This window comes from Diachasma alloeum, unplaced genomic scaffold, assembly GCF_001412515.2.
Source record: "Diachasma alloeum isolate Michigan unplaced genomic scaffold, Dall2.0 Dall_scaffold_01062, whole genome shotgun sequence".
Lineage (NCBI taxonomy): Eukaryota > Metazoa > Arthropoda > Insecta > Hymenoptera > Braconidae > Diachasma > Diachasma alloeum.
The window spans coordinates 361,487-384,323 of NW_021681173.1; the positions used below are offsets into that span (position 1 = coordinate 361,487).

The 22,837-nt window shown below is 38.5% G+C and overlaps 4 protein-coding genes across 5 annotated transcripts; 2 read left to right on the top strand and 2 right to left on the bottom strand.

The window, feature by feature from the left end:
• Positions 1–51: 51 nt before the first annotated feature.
• On the bottom strand, positions 52–4,549 carry LOC114841603 (myb-binding protein 1A). Its single transcript, XM_029126651.1, has 2 exons — positions 4,339–4,549; positions 52–3,799 (listed from the first exon to the last, which is right to left on the bottom strand). Exons 1-2 carry the CDS (start codon positions 4,522–4,524, stop codon positions 329–331), a joined length of 3,657 nt encoding a protein of 1,218 aa, XP_028982484.1. The 5' UTR covers positions 4,525–4,549; the 3' UTR covers positions 52–328.
• A 102-nt stretch (positions 4,550–4,651) lies between these two features.
• On the top strand, positions 4,652–7,609 carry LOC107045719 (nurim homolog). Its single transcript, XM_015268058.2, has 3 exons — positions 4,652–5,006; positions 6,166–6,649; positions 7,086–7,609. Exons 1-3 carry the CDS (start codon positions 4,826–4,828, stop codon positions 7,207–7,209), a joined length of 789 nt encoding a protein of 262 aa, XP_015123544.1. The 5' UTR covers positions 4,652–4,825; the 3' UTR covers positions 7,210–7,609.
• A 390-nt stretch (positions 7,610–7,999) lies between these two features.
• On the bottom strand, positions 8,000–14,488 carry LOC107045721 (dynein heavy chain 6, axonemal-like). The gene is made up of 8 exons (XM_015268060.1): positions 14,334–14,488; positions 13,223–13,604; positions 12,479–12,699; positions 11,507–11,929; positions 10,517–10,921; positions 9,880–10,111; positions 9,458–9,607; positions 8,000–8,611 (listed from the first exon to the last, which is right to left on the bottom strand). The coding sequence occupies exons 1-8, from the start codon at positions 14,486–14,488 to the stop codon at positions 8,000–8,002; spliced, it is 2,580 nt and encodes an 859-aa protein (XP_015123546.1).
• A 1,074-nt stretch (positions 14,489–15,562) lies between these two features.
• On the top strand, positions 15,563–21,939 carry LOC107045715 (ras-related protein Rab-3). 2 transcript variants are annotated; one of them, XM_015268051.1, is made up of 4 exons: positions 15,563–15,829; positions 19,114–19,335; positions 20,073–20,363; positions 21,405–21,939. In XM_015268051.1, the coding sequence occupies exons 2-4, from the start codon at positions 19,114–19,116 to the stop codon at positions 21,558–21,560; spliced, it is 669 nt and encodes a 222-aa protein (XP_015123537.1). In that variant the 5' UTR covers positions 15,563–15,829; the 3' UTR covers positions 21,561–21,939. The 2 variants fall into 2 exon arrangements, with proteins under 2 accessions (XP_015123537.1, XP_015123538.1); XM_015268052.1 differs by having other exon boundaries at positions 15,563–15,735.
• Positions 21,940–22,837: the final 898 nt, after the last annotated feature.

Consider the following 22,837-nt stretch of genomic DNA (forward strand, 5'->3'; position numbering starts at 1 on the left):
AAAAAATTGTTGCAATCAATCGGAAAATAAATCGAGCGAAATGCGAAGGCCAATTTTTTGCGCAACTTTTTATTCCTCAAAATATCAAGTTTCCATTTTCCGATTTTATTTACAAACGGAACTGATTAATTTCAGCAATGAAATGATAAAACGTGCAATTATCTCTAAAGTTTCCTCAAAAAATTTCTGTTCTTGCTAAACACGTTCTGTCATTTCACTCCTGATTATCCACACAAAGTAGTAACAGCTCGTAATTACCCCTCACAATTGCGGTATCAATCTGCATACACAATATATAAAAATAACAATGATAATTCCTAGCCCCCGTTTATTTGACTCCTCTTTTCTTTTTCGATTTCCCAGGGGTTTCGTCGCCACTGCCACTCCTCTTCCTCCCCAGCCCCTTGGTGACCTCTCCAAGCTCCTCGACGCCATTCTCCATCCCCTCGTTCCCTCCATTGAGCACCACAGAGCTGAAATCCACTGCATCGAGTCCCTCCCCCATGGCCTTGGCCCTCAGCTCCCTCGCCTCCTTCTTCAACTTCTGTTTGTCCTTCTTCTTACTGAGGTTCTTCAGCTTCTTCTTGACCTCCTTCCTCGACTTCTTGGTCGTCTTCTCCTCCTGCCCGCTGTCTGAGGACTCCCCCTCGACCCTCTCATCGTCAGATTCCCTGTGCACCCCATTCACCTCCACCTCCGCCTTCCTCTTCCTCTTCGTCCCCTCGTTGCTCTGAACATTAGGCGCCCCAATGAGTGCAGCTAACCGATTATAAGCAGTCTTGGCGTCCTTGGACAAGGAAACTCCCCCCCTGTACAGGGCCATGGCCTCCCCGACCCTCCCCCAATCCCAGACCCCCTCCGCCTGCTGCGAATAAACCGCATGCAGCAGCTTCCAGAGAGCCCCCACGAACTTCTGCCTGACCTCCTTCCTCCCATCCCCATTAGCCCTCCCCCCAAGCTCCTGGAACAGCCCCAAGCAATTCCTCGCCAATGTCCTCTCCACCTCCTCCTTAACCCCCCCACTGTCCCTCGTAATTAGCCTGTGATTCCTGTAGAAAGTCGTCAAGAACTCCAGGGCCTGTCCCCTCCTGAACGACCTGATGCTCCCATCGAAGGCGTAATCGACGATCAGAGGCACCAGCTTCCAATTCCCCTCCCAGTTCAACTGCAGAGCATTTTTGAACAAGCTTGCAGGCAGAATGCAGTCCCTCTTCTTGAAGAAGGCTGTCAGATTCTTCCCATAAATATCAACCAAAGTGCTGGGCCCCAGATTGGCCTGCTGAACACATCTTATCAGAAAGGTGCAGCATTCAGCCAGTTTGTCCCCCATCTCCTGGCAGATGAGGGTCGACCTCTCGCCCTTCTCCACGAGCACCCTCCCCAGGTCGGTGATCAGCTGCTCGTCGACCCCCTCAGTGTCTCTGAACCTCTTGACAGCTGACAGCTTCTTCAGGCAGGACCTCACCCTGTTCTCCAGAGGCTTCTGGTGGCTGTCCTTGATGCAAAACTCCAACAGAGCGAAGAGGGGGACCAGCATGTCCAGAGCGAGTGCCATCGAGGGTTCAGAGTCGAGGTAGATCTCCAGAAGGTCCATCACTCGAACCCTGAAGTGTGTCAGTGCCTCGGCGGATTTGCCCTGCTTCTTGCTCTTGGTGGAACGACTCTCCTTGAGGATCCTGAAGGCAGCTGCCAGGGACTCGTCCAGCCTCTTGCCCTCCTCCTCGTCGATCTCGTCGATGTCGATGTCCTCGTCGTCAGTCTGGGCTGAGGCGTCGCCAAGGGCTTGTCTCACTGCTAGCCTCAATTTATCGGTGATGGTCTCGTCCTCCTCGGGGTCCTCCTCGTCAGAAGACTCTGACTCCTCTTCCTCCTCTTCGTCATCTGATTTGTCGTCTGAGCCCTCTGACTCCTCGTCCGACGAGTCCTCCGGGCCCTCCCCCAGGGGCCCCTTGTCGTCCTTGGGGTCCAGCGCCGCCAGGATCTGGTGGACAGACGTCGACGTCAACAGGGGACACACGTGAGGGAAGACACAGCGGACCAAAGACCTCAACAGGTGGCTGTTCCTGGAGAGCAACGACAGCAGTAAATCCACTATGACCTCCACCCACTCTGGCTCCTCCTCCTCTTCCTCTTCTTCTCTTTTTTGTTTGGGTTTCCTGGGGGACTTCGAGGACTTCAGTCGATCCCCACAGCTGTGGATCTCGTTTATCGAGGAGATCGCCATCTCAGGGTTTGAGAACAACTGGAGCCCCATGTTCAAGTCCATTGTGTAGAAGATGAGCACAGCGTGTTTGTTCTTGAAGGACTTCTCGGGTTTATTTATGAACGCGATCATCCTCTTCCAGGCGTCGACGGCGCCCTCTGGCAACGGCGTCCTCAAGCTCCTCGTCTTCTCCTCGAAGATCTCTCTGTCAAGATCAGTTATCAGTTCTGTTAGCACTGACCTCAAGTCGTCGAGCTTTGGGAGCTTGTGGTCCAGGGCTCGATAGAAGCTCTCCTTGAAGAGGGGGGCGACCTCGACCCCCACGTTGGAGCCCTCGCACAGGCCCAGGGTGAACAGAAGCTTGAGTTGCTCCAGCCTCCACGCCTGCTCCGAGGCGACAGCAGGGTGTCCCAGGAGTTTACTCAGCAACTGCCCCACGTACGTCCTCTCAGCATTCGTCCAGGACTCCTCCCTCTCTCCGATCCTCTTCCTCACTGAGTTGGACGCAATTTCGTTGTAGAATTTCGAGAGTTTCTTGACCCCGTTCGTCTCCAGATTCGCCGTTATCATCTGGAGGATTTTTGTCCCTGTGATCTTCTCGATCATCAGGTCCCCAGGGTGCAGCACCAGCCTCTTGAGGACTGATATGGCCACCTTTGGCTTCAAGTCCTTGTCCTTTAGCTGTGTCACAAGGTGGGTCAGGAATTGCCTGAAGGCGTTGGCCACCTCGTCGTGCTTATTCCTCTTGTTGCTGGTGAATCTCTTGAGCATGTGCTGGAGGAAGTTCGGGGTGAGCAGCGAGGGCAGGAGGCTTTTGTCTTTGATGCTCGTGGTGATGAGGTTGAGGATCTCCAGGGACAGGTGCTCGATGCTCCTCGAGGGCTTGACGAAGCGCTGGTCCAGGCCTGTCCAGAAGGGGATGAGGTAGTTGGAGGTCACCAGGTGCTCGCAGAAGATGGGGTACAGGGGGTGGCGGCAGTAGATTATCCTGGGGATGTCGGTTAGCAGCTTCAGCTGGTGCTCCAGGGACTGCTCGGTGATTATCGTGTCTGTGCCCAGGTGCTCTTTGAGGAATCTCTTGGTCACGAGGGTCGGGAACTTCACTGACATTGTCAGGAGGGTGTGGAGGGTGTCCAGGGTCTGCCCCGACCAGGGCTTGCCCAGCTCGCGCTCGAGGATCGGCCAGATACTCAGCTTCAGGGATTTCGGGGTCAACTGGTGGAGGAAGTCGATTAGGAAGGACGAGGCGCTGAAGGAGAGGTAGCTGCGCTTACCTCCGGCCTCGAGGAGGATCTCTGTTATCTTCTGTTGGAGGTCTGGGGGGGATGACTGCAGGAGGTTTGAACGGATCAGGGAGCCGCAGAAGAGAATTCTGCCCATGAAGATGTCGGCGTTCTCACTCTTGGGGTTGTGCCCTGAGGACTTTAGCTCCACTTCCATTGTCTCGATCAGGGGCGCTAGGGGGGTTTCTGGGTGCAGCCGGAGGTAGGCTGTTAGTGTCGTGTAGAATCCCTTCTTGGAAGAGGGGCGAGAGGCTCCTAGACCACGGATCAGACGACGGCGGGAGTAGTCCAGCTCTTTGCTGTCTGGGGCGTCCTGAGGGGAATTTTAGTGAATTGATGGCGTGAAATTTTTAGGACTGAAAACGTTTTTTTGGGTTCTGTACTAATTTATCAATTTTCAATGATAAAAATTATTCTATTGCATCAACAATTCAACCATTGGCATTAAAAAAAAAACTCAAGTGTCCATTTTACGTCGCCCACCCCAAAGCCAAAAAATTTCTGCAGAAAAAATCTCGAGGGAAATCAAAATCGATCGACCTTTTCCACCAAAAAAACTATTAAAAATCGAACAGCAACGTTGCATAGATTTTCACAAAAAGGCCACGTATTGGCTATTTTAAAACAGAAAAAATATCTCGAGTGTCTCATTCTCTAAAACAAATCTTCCTCCTCTACTTTAATTACTAAAAAAATTATTGCAGCAATCAAGAGGCATTTACAATAAACACTCGACATCAACGAAAGTTTGACTCTAGTCTCGAATACTTTGCTCCCTGAATTTTTCCAAATTAATAAAACTGTTTAACTTTAACGAATGTCGAGTGTTAGAGGTTAAGACTGAGTACTTACACTCCTCAACTGCGACAAATGTCTCAACAATGTTGTTCCCCCATCCAGCCTGGTGCGCTCATCCTCAGAAGTTAATTTTGTGAAACTATCCAGCACTGATGCCCCCATTTTCCGAATTTTCTTTGGATTTTCATCCTTATTGGAATTAGAATCACTTGAGGCCGATTCCATCTCGACCATGTGCATCAAAAAATCAAAACGTCTCTGTCCTCTTTCAATACATGTGGGGGCTTGCAGGCAACTTCAGGCGGCAGGCGTGCAACGTCAGATTATTCATTCCCCCCTGCCCCCCTGAGCCCTGAAGTTGCTCGGGTTGACTTTCAAGTGAAGTCAGTCGTCTTGACACAACTTGTCGGCTTTATCCTGTTTTCTTCTTTATTTACATAACAAAAATCTCGTAATTCACGCGGTGAAGATGGATTCAGCCCCTCCTGCACCTCAGGAATACGTCAGAGATGACCAATAAGTGATCACTCGTCCCCAATGAATGATTGTAATTCACTTTGGATACCTTGGAGAGCTCTTTGCAAATATGGGGTCGAGTGTTGTCGGTTTGTTGACGAGCTCCATCAGCTTCTTCTTCACGTTTCACGTGCTCTATAATTTCATGTACTTCACGTCTTCCCAGAGTTACGATAAGAGCATTATCGTTAAAAAGTCCGCCGCAGGTAATTATTATTTTTTATAGTTTTTTTGCAAATATTGTTTTCGATGGAAAATATTCGGCAGAGGAACAACTTGTAGAGAAACTATTGAGATATTTGCTATAGAAATTCTCTGACTGAATTTTTTTGTTTTTTACTTAACTTTTTTGCTAAAAAAAGAAAAATTGAGTGGAAAAAATTATGGATTTATGTATGAAATTTTTTCGTGCTTGAATTATTGAAAATTCATTGAATTTCAATAAAAATGCAAAAGAATTCCATCACAGCCTGATTTTTTTTCAACTCTAACATCCAGATTTATAATTCCATTATTTTTGGTACTAAAAATGTGATAATAGCCCGAAATTAGATTATGTGAAATTAAGTTGAAATAGCATCAAAGAAAATAAATTGAATTAAATATTTTTCATCTACTAGATGATGATTTTTTATAGAAATTCTCTGGCTCAGGGCGAGGACTTTTACCTGAAGATGAAAATCTATTGATTGTTTCCGTAAATCCGCAGTAAAGCTTTGGAATTCTTCACTAGAGTCGACCAAAACCTAGTATAAATAATAATAAATTCAATAGAGAGTTCTACCAAATTCGCTGGGTTCTTCTATAAATTTTTTTTGTTTTTGAATTGCTGAAAATCCCTTAAATTTCAGTAAGAATTCAAAAGAATTCCATCACAACCTGATTTTTTTTTCAACTCTAACATCCAGATTTATAATTCCATTATTTTGCTACAAAAAATGTGATAATAGCCCGAAATTAGATTATGTGAAATTAAGATGAAATAACATCAAAGAGAATAAATTGAATTAAATATTTTTCATCTACCAGATGATGATTTTTTATAGAAATTCCCTGGCTCAGGGCGAGGAATTTTACCTGAAGATGAAAATCTATTGATTGTTTCCGTAAATCCGCAGTAAAGCTTTGGAATTCTTCACTAGAGTGCAAAACCTAGTATAAATAATAATAAATTCAATAGAGAGTTCTACCAAATTCGCTGGGTTCTTCTATAAATTTTTTTTGTTTTTGAATTACAGAAAATCGCTTAAATTTCAGTAAAAATGCAAAAGAATGCCATCAGAGCCCCACTTTTTTCAACTCTAATATATGATTTATAACTCCAACTCTAATATATGATTTATAACTCCAACATTTTGCTGCCAGATGATGATGTGTACCTCACAAGCCTCTGGAAACTCACGATAAACACCTCCCTCCTGAGTGTATTCATGCTCCAGCACTCGTTCATGGCGAGCCAAACTGTCAAACAGTTCTACGAGAAACTGCGTATAGTAGAACTAGAGAGAAGTGTATACAACGCAGCGAGTGCTGCTGCCTTGCACTTGATAATGACGAATTGGGAGTTGATATCATCGATCTCGTTATGGCACATCGACACATCTGCCAGCAACAAATTGTGGCTCATATTCTCCGGATTTCACCTGCTGGCCTGGTTCGTCATATACAGTGGATGCGTTATGCTCGATATTTCCGAGCTGACGGGGCTCAAGCAAGTCTGGTACAAAATGTCAAACAGGCCTTGTCCAATGTCAACAAAGTCCAGGGAATATCAACGGTATCTTCTCCACATGAGACACCCCAGCTTCACTGCTTTTCTCATTATTCTCTGGGTTCATCCTCTCATGACGTGAGTTTTCAACTTTTTTCATGATTTATTCACATGTTTTCTGCATCAACTCGTTAGGATAAATTTAATGAAATGAGGGAAATGGAAAAAGTCATGAATTATTGCAGAGAAAATGAAACAGAATGAGTTTTGTAGCAGAATAAAAAATTATTTAGTTTTCTCTCATATATTTAGTTAGTTTTCAAAAGAATTCATTAAAATATTATTTGAATTACTGATTGAGCTATTTGTGATACTATTTATTACTTTGGAATCATCAAAGGTTGATTCCAAAGGATAAAATTATTATTAACTATTTATTAATAGTTGTATATAAATAGTATATTAGTAAATAGTAAGTATTATTAATGAATAATATTAAATAAAATAGTACTTGAATGATTTCATTAACTAAAATATCTGGAATAGCTTTACAATAATTTTTCTGTATTTCCAGAATTGACAGATTTCTCATGGCATCGATAATCACTGTTTACATGCTGATAATGTGGACCATTGATGAAACAGATTATCACTATCACGCCATGAACGTCGACAGAAAACGGCGAGAATTATCTTGATTCGGCGATTCACGAAGTTACTCGTTACATCGCGATTTTTGTATCAACCATTTGTTCATTTTCCATGCTTTCTCGCAGCACTGACATCACTAAACACTACGTAGAGGATTTATTGATGGATTTAATCCATGGGCATTGCAAAAAATGGGCTTAGTGCTTTTCAGGGACGAAGGAAACGCTGCAGACTGGGTTTCGCTTCTTCATTATTTCGTCATGTGTTCAAATATAATTTTTCTTGTCATATTACTTAAGACTTAAGTACCGGTGCCTTTGTAAATACACAGAAACGTTTATACATAGCTATGTATGTATTTATAATTTTTGGAGTTCTATTGGGGTGAGATGATTTATTATTTCATTCGAAGACTTTTGTGTTGCAATAAATGTTTGATAACAATTACTTTGACTACACTTCATTTAAATCATGAAAATGCCTCATAGAAATTAATAATGAATCTAAAAAAATCAATTTTAAAGATGAGTGAGTGAAAAATTGATGAATAATTGTGAATCATTGATCAATCCCTTTAATTATAGAATTAATTAGTTTTTTTCTGCTATATTTTCCCCATTTTTAATCACGAAGTTCAAGAAAAAAATCGCGTACAAGAATTCTTGCTGAAAAAAACCAATAAATCCCAATTCTCCATTATTATGCAGAAAAATCGATATTTATTAATTTTTTATACGAAAAAAAAATAATTTTCCGTAAAATTTTAATAGAATTCCCATAGATTTTTTTGTGTCTTTAGAACAGTGATTACATTTCCATAAAAGCTCCATCACATCCCTAGGCATCATCAATTCTATTGAGAATAGCCTCCTGATTAGCCTCTGCAGTTGCTCTATCCGAAATATTCATGAATTCCTGAGCATGAGTGAAGGCCCCCAGACCCTCCATCAACGTCAGGTTGATTCTGGTATCCGGTCTGAACTTGAAGTTCAATATAGCTTCAATCTCCAGCCAGTGGCGTCTCCTCAAATGTTTGTTCCGCAAGGAGATAATTGTCGGTAATCTCTCGCGGATGTACTCGACCTTCTCCTTCAACTCTAGAACGATGGGCCTTCGCCCCAGACCTGTCTCCAGCTCCCCAACATTCTTGAAGTGCTCTTCGGTCGCACTCGCCATTTCTTCGGTGTTCAAACTGCCGAAGTCGCACTCGTACCAGAGGCGGGTACTCTCCCCCCAGGAGGTCATGCACTCCCATAATAAATCTCGAAGGTGAATTTCGTTTCTCACGTGATCGAGAATTTCTAGTCTTATTGTCTCCAGGTCGAAGGACTTCTGGTAGGCCTGATATTTATCGACTATTTTCGAGTATTCTTGGAGCTTGGAGGCGAAATCTTTGAGGGTCTCCTGGCAAGTGAAGGCGTCACTCAGGGGATCTAGCAACCACGGCTCCTATTTTATTTGTTTGGGAAGAAAAATTAAGAGGCTTTGACAGTATCTTCGATACAGCTGTAATTGTACGTGGATATGTCTACGGTCTTTGCTTCTTTCTCGAATTTCCCAGAAACTATTTGCATTCCCTCGAATTTTCTGGAAACTCCGTGAATTCTCTCGAATTTTTTAAAAACTCCTTGAATTCCCTCGAATTTTCTAGAAACTCCCTGAATTTCCTCGGAATTTCTAGATACTCCTTGAATTTTTTCGAAATTTCACGAAACTTCTCGAATTACCTCGAAATGTCTAGATTTTTCTAGGATTCCAATAGATGGCGCTGCACATAAGGACCATTTTCCAAAATGACCCCCCATATTGAAACCATAGACGTATCCTCGTGAAAAAATACTGAAATGCGGGGGAAAACTGTACACTCGAAATTCTCAGGCAAAAGGGGGTACAAAAATTGAGGGATAGGTTGACAAATTCGTTCATTTTCTAGGAATCGGGTGACGCGAGTTCGAGGTGATCTGAAGAGGATAAATAATTTTAAGAAATGTTCGAAAATACGAGGTGGTCGAAAGGTGCGGGCGCCGCCATCTTGTTCGGATATCCCCTTCAAGATGGCGGCGCCCCGCCATCTTGACGTCGCAGTTTTAAACATTTTTAGAATTATTGTTATGCCAACATCAACATCTATAGGCATTTTATAAATAAAATCAATTTAAAAACGACAAATAAATTGCAACAAAAATTCAATTTGTCAATTGAATTCTAATAGAGTTTCAACAGAAATTCAATATATTGCGACTTTTTTATGAAATTTCTCATGTCTATTGCAAATCAGTGACAACAAACACTTACTGAAATTAATTCATTGATAACCGACACGTCATCCGTCAATTTCCTGACATCATTGCTAATTTGTTCATTGAATTTCAAGATCAGTTCATCGCGTTTCTTGAGCCGCTCGGCGACGGCAATTTTGAAACTCGTCAATGCAACGTTGATCATCTAGCGAAAAAATGGCTGAATGAAATTCCCATGATGTGGAATAACAAATGAGGAAACACAAATTATTTTCAATTTCATAAATTAATAAATGAATGAATAAATAAAAGTAAAAAAAAATAATAATAATAATAAAATAATAATAATAATAATAAAATAATAATAAACAATATAATAAAATAATAATAATAAAAAATTGCCAATTTCATAAATGAATAAATGAATGAATGAATAAATGTGCCGTGAGTTAGAAAAATGCAGCGCGTCCCCCTCACCAAATAATTAGCGAAATCCTCGGCATCTACCGGTATTCCGTATTCCTCCGTGATATCATACAACTCTTTGATATAATCCCCATCCCCTTCCATATTATCAATCCTCAGGTGTGCATCGTCGATGAATTCAACGTAATTCGCGAAACTGTCTGCTGTTGTTGGATCAGTGTCAAGGTAAGTCGTGGCGTCTAATATCTTGGACAGGAGAACGTCAACTTTGGATTTTCCAATTCTATTTTGAGGACAATAGACGAATCATTGTTGGAAAAATAAAAGAGGTCTAATTACAAGGAAAGAAAAAAGTCTGTCTAAAAACGAAAAAGAAAATTAACTTTCGTTGGAATTCCATTGAAAAATGCTCAGCTCTTCTGCATTTTTAGATAGAAATATTCAATAGAAATTATTTTGAAGGAGCAATCAAAAGATTTTATTTTTTTCTGTAACTTATTTTGTCGAAATTACTTCTGTAAAAATTTATGAGCTTCAAATTTATTTATCAGATAAAAAAACAGTGAAAAAGAAGCGCAGAAAATTTACGAATGAATTGAATAGAAAAATCGAAATCTGTTTTTTTTTCTGTTGAATTTCTTCTATTAAAAAATACTCGACAGAGCGATTAAAAATCTTGAAGTCGTACTTCGGTATCACTTCCTCAAGAACTCTTTTTCTATCGAATATAAGTGACAACGCCTGATTCCTGAACCTCTCCAACAACAGGGAGAACATCCCCAAAGTTTGAAAGTCGATGACTTCATTGATTTCTTCCTCCTTCTCTCTAAACTCGGAACACCAGTTCCGGAACATTTCGCTCGACTTGTTCCTCTGCATCGTGTCCTCGGGGCAAGCCTTCGTCTCCTTGTAAAATGACTCGATGACACCAAAACGCTTGCAATACAACTGCACTGCGTTTGTATTCAAGATCAATAGCTCTGTCAATTTTTTCTTGTAATTCTGAACGGGCAGGCTGGCTTTTACCACATTCGACAGTCGCTGAGCGTCACTCGATCGCGATTTCAGCGCTCCCCAGTCGATCGACATAGATCTGTTCGTTGAATCATTAAAAAATCACAGAAAAACCCATTCGATTTGCAACAGGAAATCCTCGACATGATTTTTGCATATTTCTTTCCCTGTTTTCTTCTCTTGACTCACAATCAGTTGAGTTTTTGAGGAATATTTCCGAATCTAAGGGAGATAGCGAAATTTTCGTCACTACATTTGTTGTAGCACTTAATCGGCTCTACAAAAAAGGTTATAACAACAATTTTGTTCTCTCCCTTAGTTTCCGAGATATTCATTGAAAACTGGTCAATAGTCAAAATCGACTTGTACCGTTTTACCATTTCGCTACTGAAATAAAAACACTTGGAAAATTTGAGCAGAGGGATTTATAATGAGAAAATATTAATAGAATAAGTTGCATAAAAAACTAGAAATTCCATTGATTTTTTCTATAGAATATTTTCTGTGAAACAAAAAAACGCGTCGACATGCCGTGAAATTTTTCAATAAAATTCGTCAAAAACTGGCAGAAAATTCAAGAGAAATTGAATAAAATTTTCCAGTGAATTCGTTAGGTTTTTGTATGATTTTTTTTCGAATCAAGACGTAATTGTAGTGATAATACCTCACGGAACTCTCGAAACGTGCGACGGTCGCATGAGACTCCAGAATTTCCCTCAGACACCCCTCCCAATGGTTTTGCAATCTACTTATTATAAAATGGAATATTTTGACGCTGGGATCCACTGTGACGTCGCCGTCGTCATTGGATAAGATCACATCAATAGAGATGTGTAGAGACTGAAAAAATGGGTAAATAATGCGGATGCCACTTCTGAAGATGAAAAGGATGAATGAGATTGTGAATAATACTTGAACTGTTTTATCGTCCCCATTTGCAACGTTGAGTTCTTCATTATTTTTAAATTTCTCTCCATCGGGTAAGGATTTCGTGTGCTCTGTGAGCATTTTCAAAAACTCGGAATAAGTGTTTTCTAATAATTTCAGGAGCAGGAAGATACTTATGTAATCAGCCAGGCGTATGAAACTGAAGATCCGAAAAATTTAATTCTGAATTAAATTAAATTTTCTTTTATTTCAGTTCATTTACAATTTAATTAATTAATTAATTAAATAATGAACTTCATTTCATTTTATTTAATTTAGAAGTGAATTAAACTGAAAATTCAATTTAATTCTATTAGAGTTCTATTAGAATTCTGGGAATAAAGTATATTATATTTTTTTCTATCATTTTATTATAGAAACCAAATGAAAATAGAACAAAAAAAATTGGGGAATTGATGGCCAGGAATTTTCTATAAAAAAATAAAAATCTATAATTTTTTTTCAATCAAGTGTCTTTCAAAAAATTACTCCATTAATTTATTTCTGAATGAAAATAAATTTAATTCTGAATTAAATTTCATTTCATCTCATTTCAGTTCATTTAGAATTAAATTAATGAATTAATGAATTAATGAACTTCATTTTATTTTATTTCAATAGAACTCCGATAGATTTGATAGAGGAAGCTTCAGGATTTTCTATTAAACTTCATCATACGCGTCGTATTGTTTGGATAATTATCCTCTACCGTGATAACTGAGCGATTTTATTCCTCTTCCTCGCCTCGTCAATGAAGCTTACTTTAGAATAACCCCTCCCCGGTGTGTCGAACCTCCTATTAGACTCATGAGCTTCATTATTTAGATATCCACCGTTTGCTATCGAATTCACGCAAGCATCCACCACACTCTCCACTGATTTTCCTCTCAGGATTTTCCATTCCGTCTTCATCTCCTCGATTTTTGCAAACTGAATGAGATCAAATGAATTTTTGAGAAATTAAAAACGATTTTAAATAGCCACGCAAAAAAAATCGTTGAAAAATCTGACGAATTCGATCGGATTTCTATTGAAAAAATCTGTTAGCTTTTGATCGATTCTAGTTTTTCTCAATAAAAAACGCCCGAAAGAAACTTTAAAAAAATCAATAGAATTCAATTTCTGTAGATAATTTATTCTATTAAAACTTTTTTATGGAAATTCCTCGAAATGAATTTTCCAAATTTTTTTTACTCAATTTTTCTTCTTTTCAGTAAAAAAATCAAACAAAAAAGCTTGGAAAATTAGAGCCGAGGAATTTCAATAGAAAATTTCAATAGAAAAATCGAATTCTATCGATATCTTCTATAGAATATTTTCCACTAAACACTTCTAAAACCAATAACCAAAAAACTAACAAAAATTTCAATACAATTTTCTACCGAATTCGCTCGGTTTTTTCCAAAAAATGTTCGTACATGACATGAATTGTTGACAAAAAACAACAAGAAACCTGCATTTCAACAAATTTGAAGACAGACACGTCCCCACCCCCTGAAATATTCATAAAATTGGCCTCTGCAAAATCCCACTGCACCCCCGTGACCCTCAGAAGGGCCCCACCGAGGTCGTCATCGCAGAGAAACAAATTCTCCTCAATAAACCTCATCGCCCTCGACATTCTCCCTGTTTTTATCGCTTTACTCCACACGTAGAATGCCTTCCACACTCGATACAGACGGAATAATCTCAACTCCACGAGTCCAAGATATTTTTTATATTCTGTACTCCACATCGATAACGGCGTGAATACCATCTCGTCGGGGGTATACAGCGTTACACCGTTAGCACTCACAGTCATGTAGCATTGATTGACATCATTATACGAGACGAGCCTGCATCGGGGTAATTAAATCCAAATCAAACGGATCGATAATACAATGAGGACGACAGAAATAGCTGAGACTTTTTTAAATTGAATCATCACTGGATAAAGAAATTTCATTTTAAAGATTAAAAAAAAAACAATTAATGCTGCAATTTTTTTTTTCAATTAATTTCAAGAAATTGTAATGTAATTCCAACAGAATTTTCATGACAATAAATCTAAGAAAATGAATTAAACAGAAAAATTAACGTCCAATACTATTAAATCATGATGATGAATACCATTAAATCACGATTTTTAATAAAAATCATCTCAAAATATGAACTTTTCATTGAATTAAAATGACATATAATAAGATAAAATGAATAAAAAATAATTGATAATAATAATGATAATAATTATATTTTAAGAGGATCTTCTATATCGGCTTCTTCTGAATCGGCCAAAAACTAATAGAACAGTTCAATAGAAATTCAATAGAATTTTCTAACGAAACGTGAGGGCGCACATGAAAGAGCTTGCGAGACCGCCAGAGAGCGTGAAAGACATAAGAGGCACGAATAACTTTATAAAATGAGAAATAACAAACGAAAAACTCGAGTATAGAATATAGAATAGCACAAAAATATAAAGAAAAAAAAATTTTTTTTAATAAAAAATTAAAAATAAATAAAAATTTTTTTTTTTCTAATTAAAATATAAAAGTATTTTAGTCAGAATGAAAGACTTCACAAACTTGAAGGTATAGGGAGCGAAGAACTTGGAGGATCTCTTGAACGCATGCCGTATATAGACGAATCGATCGGTGCGATCTTTACTGACGAGAGCAGACACTTCCAATGGATTCAGTACACAATTTGATGGGTTCCATCCATCAACATTCATCTCCATTCTCATTAATTAAATTCACCAACTAGGATAATTAGAACTGGGTCAAATGGTCAGGGGTAAAACCAAATTATGGCGCGGGTTTCCATTCGCGATCTAATTATTTTTGCTTCTCACTTCTGATTGACGGGAAAGGAAGGCCGGGTCAGCGCAATTGTTGAGATTTTTGACGGATGGTTTTTTTAAATTAATTAGTGGTGGAAATTATTTGTTTTCGTCGGATTTTTATTTCAATCGATGCAATTGTTTTTGGAGGGGCTCTTTTGTTTGGGAGTTGCGCCAATTTAATTTGTGAAATTAATGGGGGAATTCCCATTCCCCCTCTCAAACAATTCGTGACCATGACACGAAATTTTAACTAGAATAAGATTTCCGTTTTCTCCGTCTTCTCCGTTTCGATTCATGTTCCCTCCTCACCCAATTCACACCCACGACGCAATCATAAAGCCCCCAGTGCATGTTATGTTCGCAACTTCAAGAATGAATCTTCAAATTTTAACGCAGCATAAATACTTCCACCAATCCATACCTCATTATTTCTTCACACAGCATGCATACGTCACATTATTCTCTCTCTTCCCAATTTCAATAAAAGAAAATTCAAAGTATTCTACTTTAAATTCAACGAACAAAATTTCCGTTTTCATCGAATCGATGCAGTTGTCTCACGAATTTCCTTCTCCTCAATTCGTGACCATGACATGAAATTTTGACTAGAATAAGATTTCGTTTTCACCAAATAATGACTAAATTCCTAACGATTGCAATATTGACTGGGGTATATCTTGAAATCGATGCATTCGTCTTAAGAATCCTATTCTTCGTCTTCTTCATTTCGATTCACGTTCCCTCCTCACCCAATTCACACCCACGACGCAATCATAAAGCCCCCAGTGCATGTTATGTTCGCAACTTCAAGAATGAATCTTCAAATTTTAACGCAGCGTAAATACACCAGTCCATACCCCGTTTTTTCATCACCCAGCATATACCGTAAGGAAAATGTATCGCACGCAGGCGCATGTGGTCGATTTGATGATTGGTACGGGCGGGGGTTCCTTCGAAATGGTCGATATTTTAGCTGTAGCGCCCGCTACAGTGGTGCGACGACGCTTTACCCGAGGTCCAGTTTGCTTTTACCATAAGAAAACAATAAATTATTGAAAACAAATAGACAGTGAACAGTGACAGCGGAAAGACTCTCCTCTCCAAAGAATTTCATATTTTTTTGTTAATTTTTTTGTAGTGAGGTAAATAAATCACCAGCACCACCACTTACTATCGAGCCTCTCAGGATACTCGTGCGCGTGTCGTATTCCCCGAGGCAATAATCCACACTTCGAGGTAATTATTGTAGTGACACTGGCAAATGTCATCTCAGTGCATTTAATTGTTCATTGAATATCTAAAATTGTGAAAAATGTCTCGTGGAATCGCCGACGAGCGCGCTCTCGAGCCCATACGTCACGCTCGGCATCGAACGTCATAAACCTGGAGAACTCGAATGAATGGGGACAATTTGCTCGGATTTTTTTCACTCAGGCCCCGACGAAGGCCCCGAGAAAACGGATATTCGTCTCGATCAGTTGTGAAAGGGCCTCCGGGAATTGGAGGATTATTTGGCTCTTTAATTCATAAGTTGTCAGACTGTTTGAGGTTCAGGCCCTGCCTTCCCTTATCGATTTTCCCATTCGTCCAACTGGCAATACATCGTCGTTCACTCAAGGTTCTCCACTTTCCTGCACCTATGGGCACAAGTATAACCGATTTATTCTATTTTTTTTTCGCTCACGCAACTCGGGTTTAGCTATCATTCCCCGCAGCATTGGCGCGATAACTCGGGCCTTTCGGGCGGTGAGCTTCCGCTGGCCTACGGGGAACTGGATAACTCGGGATCGGAAAGTAGTTCACCGTTATCACCTCCATTTCCTCTTGACACTGTTTCAACGCGGGTTTTCGGAAAAATCGGCGATCGCGAGGGGGCGATTTGGTGGACTTGACCTTCTGGGATTATTCGGGGGCGGGGGCTCTTGATTGGGGGATTAATTAATTTGATTGGGACTGGGGGGGCAGAGCAACATGTTGGCGAAGGGGAATCGGTGTGGGTCAGGGAGACTTGGACGATCGAAAGTTTAGGGGAGAAATTTACGGAGAGTGGAATTCTACTGGAATTCTAGTGGAAATTCCGCAGTTTGGCCCGACACCTTTTTCGAGGACAAGTTTTCATCGAAAGCGTTTTTTTCCAATTTTTTGTTTTATCGTGACGCTTGTGGAATTTAATGAAAAAATGTCGTGTTTTCTGGGAGGAATTCTGTAGAATTTCTGAGGGGATTTGGTTAAATTAAAAAATTATAATTCTATTGGTTCTTTTACGCAAATTCTTTTTTGAGAGAATGGATATATTTTCCAGCCTAAATTTCCAAAGTTTCGATCTGTTTCTTGTTATAAAAATCAAGTAAAAAAATGAAAAATTCATGCCCAAAATTTTTTTATTTAAAAAATCTCAAGGGGATGAATTTTGTGAAATAAAAATCAACTTTATTTGACGATATTCAATTAAATACCCGTTAAAAATGTAATCCAACTGCATAATTTTGTATAGAAGTTGCAAATAATTTTCTGAAATGAAATCCCAATAGAATTTAAATAAACCACTACTGGAATATTTCTGGAGCTGCAGTAGAAATTCAATAAAATAAAAAAAATAATCCGAGGCATTTCTAGAGGAAAAATATCACCAATGTAAAATATTAAAAAAATTTTATTGAACATTTCTATGAAAAAACGCGTAATAAAGTCAGCGTAATCGAATAGAATTTTTAGTAGAATTCCAGTAGAAGCAAATGAAATTTCTTTGCGCGTAATGCTTTTCGCGGAATTTCATTGGAAATTGGAGAAGAAAAGAACACAATTTTCCCTTTACTTTAAACATTCTGCCTGACACTCTCGCGTACTTCCTCGCCAAGGTCGCAGTTCTCCTCGCGATTGAATTACTTTCTGATACTTTTTCCTAGTCTCTTTCTCCGTGCAAAAAATACTTCTGACGGAGAATGTGTTGCACGAAAGAGATGTTTTGCCGCCCGAGGTCAATTTAGCCGAGGGAGTCGAAAAAGTTTGAGCCGAAACTTGATAATATCTGTGGAAATGATTGTTTCGTATGAAGTTGAGACGATTTCGTTGGAAATGGGTTTGTTCTGCTGAGAATTGGGTGGGGGTTGCGGTGTAGAGACGAATTTCATCAAGTGGAGTGCATTCTCTCATGCAAAAAGTGAAAATTTTACCGGAGGAATAATTTACGAGCAGATCTGTTAATAATTTCAGGGGCATTTTAGAGAGGAAAATTGCTTATGAAATAGCGTTGTAAAAAATTGGGGTAAAAATGCAATTAGTCTAGTGAAAATTACGGTATTTTGAAGAAAAATTTCGCAGAATGTGAATTTCCGTCGATTTTTCAAGAACTTTTACCAAAAATCCAGCAGAAAATGGAGTAATTGTAGTGAAAATTTCAATATTTTATTCCCATTCAAAATATTTGTCGAATAACAAACATTTGTTGACAAGTAGTCCCATTATTAATTCAAAGGCTCAGTAGAATCAACCGATTTCGCTGGAAATAGGTTTGTTCTACTGAGAATTGCGTGTGGGTTTCGGTTTAGAGACGAATTTCATCAAGTGGAGTGCATTCTCTCATGCAAAAAGTGTAAATTTCACTGGAGAAATATTTCACGAAGTTCAATTTTAATTTGAGATGAATTACAAAGTGAAAAATCCCTCAATAAATACCTTTGATCAAAATGGGGTAATTAAGCAATAACTCCCATGAATTACAATATTTAAAAAAAATCACAGGAGAATGTGAATTCGCTCGCTGTTCCAAGAATTGTCAATTGTTAATTGTCTCAATTAAAAAAGGGAACAAAACCATTCTTTGAAGAATACCCCCACTACTCGTTCGAAGGGTGTCAATTCCCAAAAAGCCTTGGCATCCCCTGTCAAACCGAACAATTCCCCTCTCGACATTCGCGATCCCAGAGTTTACTCAAGTGGTTTCATTTCTTTGATTAATACCCACGTCGACAATGCTAAATGCCCTAGCAGGTGACCACGTCAATTCCGAAGGACAGAGTAGTGAGTAGTGCCAGGCGATAAGAAAAACTCATTACAAACAACTGGAGTACGAATGGAAGGAGGTGAATATTCACAAGTGTCTCTTTCCTCCCGGGGATTGCGTATTGAATCATTCCAAGAGTTCCCTCCATTAAATTCCCCCAAAGTTCAGGGAAGAATCGCCTTCATTTCGTTCGATCGCCCCCCACTTTTGTCGAATTATTCGTAATAATAGTCTCCCGATAACTCAACGCGTAACTTCCGCTGGCGTCTGGTGTATGTGCATGAAAATAATGAAAACGTGGTTTGAAAGAAAGCCGTCCGATTCTAATGACAGATCGAGGGATTCACGTCTCAATCTCCGTACGCAAATGGCACGAATGATTTCCATCGTTGAGATAACACCCTCGGTATCAAAACACTCCAATGGGAATAAACCTGCTCGATATTTCACGCACATCAATAATCAATATTGCTTCATATTGAATTAACAGGGTGACCTTGTTTGATATTATTCACAGATGGCGGGGCAGGATCCAAAGTGGCAAAAAGATGCTGCTGACCAGAATTTTGATTATATGTTTAAACTGCTGATTATTGGCAACTCGTCAGTGGGCAAAACATCGTTCCTCTTTCGCTACGCCGACGACTCGTTCACGTCGGCATTTGTTTCAACTGTTGGTATTGACTTCAAAGTCAAAACTGTGTTCAGGCACGATAAGAGAGTTAAACTCCAAATATGGGTCAGTGAGATTATTTCTTGGGCTTTTTTTCTCGGACATTTGGGGGGGAAATTCACCTCTGAGGTTCGGGGAATTGATTTCTTTTATGAGTTATTTTATTTCTATCCTGGGAATGGGAATTGTTTTCTTTTACAATTGTACTTTCGGGAGTTATTTTATGAGTTTTGTGGTTTTTTATTCAATTGGATTTTACTCAATTAAATTCGAGTTTTGATTGCCGTTCTAGGATTTATCTTTAAGAGGCATTTTCTTCTAAAAATGGCAATATTTTGTGAAATTTGTACGCAAAGTATTTGATCAGGTAGACATTTCGGAAGGCAGAAGTAATTTTCAATGAAAAAGTAAAAAAATCAGTAAATTTTTATGACAGTCCCTCTGAAATGTCAAAGAATTTCGTCATTGAAAATTCAAAATTTCACGGAAAAATTAATTCACTTCTGAGTTTTGCAGAATTCCTTTCATTTCTTTACCATTTTCTTTTGCAAGAGTGAATTCTTTAATTTTACATCGATTCATGTACGAGAAAATTAAAAAATTGCATTTGAATTTGATAAAAAAATTCTGCATACTCTTTACTGAAAAAAAAAACATGGATAATGATTGTTCTTCTATTCCATTCATAAACTTCAGATAAAATAGTCTAAGTCTGTCGATTTTTTTCCATCAAATGTCTGAAATAAAAATAATGCAATGTCCTGTATTGAATGTAACTATTATAAATACGATTTTATTCACAGGACACAGCCGGTCAAGAGCGATATAGAACTATAACGACAGCCTATTACCGCGGGGCAATGGGCTTTATTCTAATGTACGACATCACCAATGAGGAATCATTCAACTCAGTTCAAGATTGGATAACGCAGATTAAAACGTATTCATGGGATAATGCTCAAGTTATTCTCGTTGGTAATAAATGTGACATGGAGGACGAACGGGTCATAAGTTTTGAACGGGGTAAACAGTTGGCAGAGCAGCTGAATGTACAGTTCTTCGAGACATCGGCGAAAGAGAACATCAATGTCAAGGTATAAATTTTATCTTCTGTTTCCTATTTTCTATTCAATGTCTCCGAATTTATGCGACGCGGAGGCATTCTTTTTTAGAGGAAATGTTTCCTATTGAATGGTTTTTGTAACTAGATATTTTCATCAGAAGATTTTTATTAGATTACGATATTTTGGGTGAGAATAACAGTATTTTCGAGGAATTTTCTTTTTTAATATTTTAATTTGCACTAAATTTATTGCATTTAGAAATGTAATTTGCCTATTATTTGTTTTTGCATATTTCAATTTTGTTTTTTATAAAAATAGCGTCAACAACTATCGAGTTTTCAAGTGTTGTTTGAATAACTTGTCGACGGAAATGAGAATTGTGTAGAAAAAAAAAATTTCCTGCTAAATTTTTTCTTCATCAAACATAATATGCAACTAACAATATTTTTTGGAATTTTCGTCTTAAACATTCTAATTTTCACCAAACTTATTCCATTTTTTCCTGAAGTTTTGGTAAAAATAATTTTTTTAGATGAATTTCAATTAAAATTCAACTGTCATTTGGCCTTCATTTTTACTACATTTGTCAATTTTTTTTTCATAAAAAATAATACAAAAAATTTTCATTAGACTGCGATATTTCGGATGCAAATAATAATATTTCTCGGAATTCTCATCTTAAACATTTTAATTTTCACCAAACTTATTCCATTTGTTCCTGAAGTTTTGGTAAACACAATTTTTTTAGATGAATTTCAATTAAAATTCAGCAGTAATTTGTTCATAATTTTTACTACATTTGTCAATTGTTTTTTCATAAAAAATAATACAAAAAATTTTGATTAGACCGCGATATTTCGGATGCAAATAATAATATTTCTCGGAATTCTCATCTAAAAAATTCTAATTTTCACCAAACTTATTCCATTTTTTACTGAAGTTTTGGTAATCACAATTTTCTCAGATGAATTTCAATTAAAATTCAACAGTAATTCATCTCCAATTCCTTCTGCACCTTTCAATTTTCTTTTTCCTAAGAAAAATCACCACCATCAATCCTCTAATTTTCAGGCTGTGTTCGAGCAACTCGTGGACATAATCTGCGACAAAATGAGTGAATCCCTAGATAACGATCCAACCCTGATGGCCGGTGGTGCAGGGCAGGCCAAGGGCCAGAAATTGACCGATCAGCCGGCAAACCCCGCCTCAACTAACTGTAATTGCTAAAAATGTTCCAAAAAAGTAAATGCATATATCCGTGCATTATTAGATGTGAAAAAAAAATGTTTAAAGAGGGGAGGAGAGGGGGGAAAAAATGAAGTGACACGCAAGCGATCACAGAGTATAGATCGTAGCGTATGCATGTTTTTGCATTATGTTCTTTCGTTGACACGTTCAACATTTCCATTAGAAAAATTTCATAATTTCGCATCGAATTTCGTTCAACCACTGAAATTACATTTTGTAACGCTTATTTCTCTGTTACTATAACTTTCTTTTTGTAAGAAACAACATCACGTTGACGAGTGCATCACGCATTAGAACAAATTGAATAATTGTACGGGCATATCTTGTTTTAAATGATTAATCTAGCGAAAAAAAAAAATACCGCGAAACGGTGGAGCAAGTTTTATTGCGGACGGCTGACCAGACTCTTCATTTCTACTTATCATACCCATAATTTCCCTGATTTCCCCACGTCAATATAATTTAATCGACACTATCGTCTGAATGGCAATGTTTCGGGAGCGACGAAGACCTGTAAAGAGCCCAAAGATGTCAATTAACCCAATAATTAAAGATTAAAAGCCTAAAAAATCGTCGGAAATTGCAGTACAACTTGAGCCACCGGAATAATCTCCACCTAGACCCAAAAAATTGCCCTCTGTATATATATATAATTACAACTATTATTATGATTAATTGTGTAACGAGGTGTACTGTACGCGTTAATCATCTGTGTGAATTTTATGGGACCGATTCTAGTGGCAAAATCAGAAATGATTAGATACCAAGAGAAAAAAATTTAATTGGAGCATAATAAAGTGAATAAAACAAAATGCTATGAAATTTCTGCATCACCATTATTACAGGAATACCTATGATTATAGTATAAATACACTGTATGTTGATAACCCGATTGAACATAAAGAATCCATTTTCGATTATGAGTAATTATCTGCAGAGAGCACACACCTGATGTAAACATGAATAATATTTCACGAGGGGATTGAGGAAAATAATTTTATCCGTTGTTTCATCGCGTGGGGGAGAACAGAAAATTTAATAAAAGAACTTATGAATCTCCGTGAGAAATTCCAGATAAATTCGCTGAATGAATTCTGATTTTTTCCGTAAATTCAGTAGCGAAGTGGTAAAACGGTTCAAATCAATTTTGACTATTGGTCAGGTTTCAATGAATATCTCGGAATCTAAGGGAGCGAGCAAAATTTTTGTTACAACCTTTTTTGTAGAGCCGATTGAGAGCTACAGAAAATGTGGTT